This window comes from Priapulus caudatus, unplaced genomic scaffold (genome assembly GCF_000485595.1).
Source record: "Priapulus caudatus unplaced genomic scaffold, Priapulus_caudatus-5.0.1 Scaffold870, whole genome shotgun sequence".
Taxonomy (NCBI): Eukaryota; Metazoa; Priapulida; class Priapulimorpha; order Priapulimorphida; family Priapulidae; genus Priapulus; species Priapulus caudatus.
This window is the reverse complement of record NW_014577931.1, coordinates 15,056-21,012: the sequence shown is the minus strand read 5'-3', so window position 1 is coordinate 21,012 and position 5,957 is coordinate 15,056. Positions and strand designations below refer to the sequence as shown.

Here is a 5,957-nt window from a genome sequence, read left to right as displayed (position 1 = left end):
CGTGTGTCTGTGCATGCGTGCGTGCGTCTGTGTGTGTACGTGCGCTCGCGTGTGTACACGTGTGTCTGTGCATGCGTGCGTGCGTCTGTGTGTGTAGGTGCACTCGCGTGTGTACACGTGTGTCTGTGCATGCGTGCGTGCGTCTGTGTGTGTAGGTGCACTCGCGTGTGTACACGTGTGTCTGTGCGTGCGTGCTTGTGCGTCTGGGAGGGAGAGAGAGCGTGTGCTAGCACTGCCTGCACATACACCACCGTTGCTACTACTAGGCAAGGTTAGCTCATGAAATTGGTCTAGATAAAACGTGCACGAGTACTGGGGGGTAATCCGAAAACGAGTTGGGATGTCGAAGCTGGGGGTCAAAGGTCAAAGGTCAAGAGGTGTAAAAGAAGGGGGAATATTCCCTCCTTAACTTAAGGTATAGGGAGGAAATTCAGAATTGCGGCACAAATCTAAACGGCTCGACCTAGGCTCGTGATAGTCGGTGTATAGCTTCATGGTAGGAAAAGCCATCACTGTGCCGAAATTGGAGTTCACAGGTGAAAGGGCAGTGGGGGAAAGGTCAGATATCAGACATTTTCTGAGGACATGGGCTAACGGACAGAGTGAAAAACTTTTTTGTGAAGTACAGTGTCTGTAGGTTAATAATCATTGCAGAAATTCGCCGAATGTATGTGTTATGTGGTCCAATACTGAATACACTCAAAGTCAAATCGCTGTAGTAGAAAATGAGTGTATAGATCTAGATCTAGTTAACAAACATTGCCACTGAATTGTTTTACTGTTCACCTCTCAATCGGGTTACTATTATTAATAACTAGGCCTATTATCTCTGCTGGGATAATGATGTACGTCTAGATTAATGTCACAGAGACTAAGACAGTTGACCTGCACATAAGTCATCTGTCACTAAATTTAATATTGAAGTCTTCACCATTAGGCATTAGCAATATCAGATCATGTAAGACAAATTATTCAAAGTAAAAAGTGTCTAAAGTGATTCGTCGTGAGGATCAACCTATAACTTAAGGTTTTGATCTATAGGGAAGTGCTAAAACCGCACGGGTGGTTTCTCGGAGTTACACTAATGCTAGCTTCTGTCAGTTATAAGCACTATAATTAATATTTTCCTGATTTAAATTTTTTTACTTCCTTCCAAACATCATGTAAAGCTGGGTTTACACTGCCAACTTTGAGTTGGCGAGTTGCCGAATTATACCAACTTCCCAATGCGCTATCAACCGATCTATGAACTGTGCAGCGCGTTTACACTGACGACTGCGAGTTGGCAACTCGAGCGAGCGGTCAGACTCGACCGCGAGCGTACATGTGGAGCGATGGATATCTATAGGCATTATTGCATGTATAAATTCGCGCCAGGCATAGCACGTGTGAGAGTTTTGTGAAGCCTATTAAAAGGCATCTGACAGTTCTGTCTATTTATGTTGCAGAAATCAGAATATATATGAGAACAAATCTATCTGTCATCAAAGACATCAGCGCAGATGCCAGACACCATATACATGTACATGTACACCATATACATCGCTGCACTCGGCCATTCAAGCGCACTCACAATTTATTTTATCGCTTTCTGCCTCTTGTCCCGGTCTCTATATTCAGCCTTGTCTACATACCACATGCATTCAGCCTTCTCATATACGTATATGAGATTTGCCTTCGATTCATCAGAGCATTCCTGGGCAGTCGACTCGCCGTTGACAAATTCTAGACTCAGGCGAGAAAAACACTACTATGGCACCAGAGATTACACACCATTACATCAGACTCAGTGGCGGATTTAGGGGGGTGGATTGACAAATATAATAGTCGCGCAGATACCTGCATGATACATGCATGATATGATGCGTGGGTTAAATTATGTAATTCATTGAATGGCAAAGCAGAGGTCACAACCCTTTTGCAGCTTTTTTAACAATTCCAAGAAAGAGTTTTGCTGTTGCCCTCATCCCCACGGCGGTCAACACAACATATTTAATAAATGACACATTCGCATATGACACATATTCACATTCATGTCTCCTGAACACGCCTCTGGTAACAACGCGGTTATTTTTTCTTTCTTGGTTATTATTAACGCGGTTATTATTATAATAGATGCTGTTATTATCGTCTGGTAATAAGTGGTCACAGCTGGCATGCCTAAAGACAGCGGCTGTTCACCGCTGCATTTGTGTTAATTAAACAACGTAGCCGGCTAGGCCTATGAGTATGATGAAAAATTGCAGTTTGCTGTACATATGTCTGTGAGTTCAGCAGGCGGGCTTTTTGCATGACGTTTATGTTGCCAGCACACTTCCCGGGCTGACTGAAGCCAGCAACTGGCTTCCACTGTTTACCCAGAAGGTCTGCCAGATAAGACTAAACCATAGCGGGTGTGAGTAGAGGGGGAGAGAGGGATGCTGAGATGAGGTGGGTGTGAGTAGAGGAGGAAAAAGGGATGCTGAGATAAAGTGGGTGTCAGTTGAGAAGGGGGAAGGAATGTTGCAAAAAAGTGTGTGTGCGTAGAGAAGGGGGTAATGTTGCGAAAAACTGGGTGTGAGTAGATAAGAGGGGAGGCACCTCACGAAAATGTGTGTGAGTAGAGAAGAGAGGAGGAATGCTAAGAAAAAGTGGTTGTGATTAAAGGAGGGTATGCTGAGAAGAAGTGTTCAACCGCACTACAGCGACAAACGTCTGATTACATCAATGTTAGCAGTATTTTTTGCCTGAACACGTCGTTAGTGTGCTGACAGGGGGCCGTATAATGAGATGCGTAACCTCGGCAGACATTACTGAGACATTGCATGATGCAATATACGCGCGTTGAATTAGCACACGTAATGTTCCGCCAGCATCTGTTTGAATCAAATGAATGCATTATTAATAAAGGCAGATCTGCTGAGCTGCTAAATAGATGACATTGTGGGCGTGCAAAATACGTCATCATCAGGGTGCCATAATAATGATATCCATCTGGACTTCGGCTAACACAGATCGCCACTGTGTTCTATCGTTCGTCATATATGTAAGAGACCGGCAGCAGTATGTCCCCCTCCAACATTCCTCACCGGACTGTCCATATATACTTTCACCGTGGTCTCCCTCTGGGTCTTCTACCTTCGATCTTGCCAGTCACACATACACTCTGCAACTGCTGCTCTCATTATATGACCCAAGAAGCGAAGCTGTCTCTGCTTCATCTGTCTCAGCAACTATCTGGATGTTTGCATCTTGGGTTCATTTCTGGATGTTCGAAATACTTGAAGCGCTATGAAATCTTTGCGACCAGGAATGAAATGGTTGTCACGTGTGAGACCTTGTGAGTGGAATTATTACTTACTCTTGCATCTCTGCAATAAACTGATGTATGCAATATCTGATATAGGCTTTAGAATGGGAGAGAATTATGTCTTTGTCGTACTTGCTGACCTGTGAATTGTTACCGAAATAACCTGTAGGTGCCCACCCCTACGATTGCGGATTAGTACACGGTCCAAGACATAATCGACACGTGTGCGGTGTGGTAAAGCTTTCTTAATTTGCAGTTGAGGTGTAGAGGCTGTTTTTGTTGCTCTGATTTATTACTGCTGTAGTATGGCCATTGGTACTGTATTGTTGTAGGGAGTTGCCTGCGAAACTAGAGCAGAATGTTATTGTTCATTGTTGAGCATAACTGAGCTGTGTGAAAGTGAACGCTGTATTTGCCCTAATTTATTCGCCCGTCCGTTGAGCTGCTAACATTCTGTCCTAATTCCAACTCGTTCCTCTATCCGTGCAAACGTTCTAGTTAGCTGCTAATGCTAGAGTTAAGTAGGTGAAGTTCTCAAAATATCTGCTCACACTGTGTGACTGCAGGGTGCAAAATTCCTGGTAGTGCAGTAGTCCGGAACTATCACATTTACTCAAGGACTTATATAAAAAAAGTTTATATAAAAAAATTGCTACTTACTATATAAATACACAGACTGTAAAGTCTTGCTTACATGAATTCGTTGTTATTTGTAAGATTAAACCAAAAAATTCCTGTGCTGGACTAGAAACTGTGATCATGCTAATGAAAGTTTCATTCACCATTGATCAGTATTTTATGCTCCTTGCCAAACATTCAAGGCCTCTGTTCCACATGTCTCCTGCCGACATCCGCGTGATTTTTAATGTCGGGACTGAAAATTCAATGGGTTTACGAAGTCAGTCGTGTGTTAGACTGTTAGTAAAGAAGTTTGTAAACCAGCAGGCATATATAAAGAAAAGCGATCAGTGTAATTGCTATATTCCAACGTTGGGACGTTGGGTTCTAATAGGTTTTTGTTTGTTGCAGTTAAACTGCTTTTTTTCTGCGGGTAAAACGGTGGTTCAATGATATTGATTTTTTTGGGACAGTAGGAACGCGACAAGGATGAGAAATACGATTATATGCATTAACATGTTTTAGACAATTAGTGTAGTTAGAGAAACAGTGAAACGTAGAACCAGCGACATGCTCGTGTGAATGAGAGGTGATATCAGTACAGAATATTGATCATCTGATGTAGTATATTCCCATGGGATTTATTTACACAGAACCTTGTGAACGACTAGATTGTGCCATTTGCTTTGGTAAAAATAACTAAGAAGTATGGCCTTCAACTCTGGAGATTAGATTTGTATAAACAGTAAATGAGCTTTCCAAGATTATTCTAGATAAATATATGGATGAAAAAATAATAACGTCGAATCAACTACCTGTGTTAATCTGTTCAAATTCGAATGTACGTGTCGTAGTAATGGAGCCACCCCTAAAATTGCAATAGTTAAAAAGAGATTTGTCAAATTTATTCAATAGAAGCAGTTGTTGTGTTCACAGGTAACTCTCGAGTACTTCTATTGCAACACTGGATTTGGCCGATGATCTCAACACTATGGTTACATAGCTCATGAATAAGCGATCACCTGTGAGCGGAATTGAGGTATTTGCATGTTAGTAATGCACTAATGCTGCATGCTTGATTACTCTCATTCTCCTGTGAACATAAAGCTGCGTTTAAACTATCAACTTTCTGTTGAAAAATTGACGAGTTATATTATTGCTTGCAGACTATTCTTACCTACTTTACTTTCACGATAATTAAACACATGTCAGTGTCGCGATACACGTCTAAAGGTGGTAAATGTTACTGACGTAAGCGATCGTTTTGCCAGTTCAGCCGCGACTCGATTCGCCCTCCCCCGCACGAGAGCCAGGCGCGTCAGTGTCTGCTAGCGGAACCTACCGGGTAGATGCCAGCTGCTGACAGCATGGTGTGTACGGCGGTGATTGGGGAGGACGCCGATAGCTCGTTGTCCGAGGAGAGTTCCAGCGTGTTGGTTGATGTGGACGTGAAGCGAAAATATCGCACCACTACCAGTGTCAGGTAAGCTCAGTGCCGTATACTTCACGCTTGGGCTATATTGTGTAGCGGCTTTTATAGGGGCATTAGTTATATATAGTAGTGGTGTTGAAGTCCTAGTTGGAGATTCGGTTCATTGTCACTGTTGTTGCAATGAGCTTTGCAAACATCTTTAGTGCCTGGAAATAATTTACTTTTCCTGTTTTTGATTATTAGAGTGGTTAGTTTTGCTTGAGATCACAAACCTTTTATATCGAAATGCCCTTGTGGGCCGGAAGAAGAACAGAAAGCAGGAAAGATTTACATTTCCTGTTTTTAGCTCATCTGACATAGTCAGATGCAGCTTGTAGAATCGCTTGATCGTCCGTCCGTCCGTCCGTCCGTGCGTCCGTCCGTCCGAGCGTCCGTCCGTCAACAGTTGGGCACAAATCTTAACCGCTCGACGTACGGTCACGATATTCGGGTCGTTGGGGGGGATCATCAAAACGAGTTGGGATGTCGAAGCTGGGGGTCAAAGGTCAAAGGTCAAGAGGTGTAAAAGAAGCATTGCTAATGCTCACCAAGCGGCGAGAGAGAGAGAGAGAGAGAGAG

The 5,957-nt window shown here is 43.1% G+C and overlaps 1 protein-coding gene across 1 annotated transcript in view; it reads left to right on the top strand.

The window, feature by feature from the left end:
- Nucleotides 1-4,828: 4,828 nt before the first annotated feature.
- The window catches only part of LOC106814084 (solute carrier family 45 member 3-like), a 7,431-nt gene continuing 6,302 nt past the window's right edge, over nt 4,829-5,957 (top strand). The window contains exons 1-2 of the mRNA XM_014818360.1: nt 4,829-4,946; nt 5,179-5,390. Of these exons, the coding sequence (XP_014673846.1) occupies nt 5,257-5,390 (134 nt within the window). The 5' untranslated portion in view covers nt 4,829-4,946; nt 5,179-5,256. The remainder of the gene's footprint in view (nt 4,947-5,178; nt 5,391-5,957) is intronic.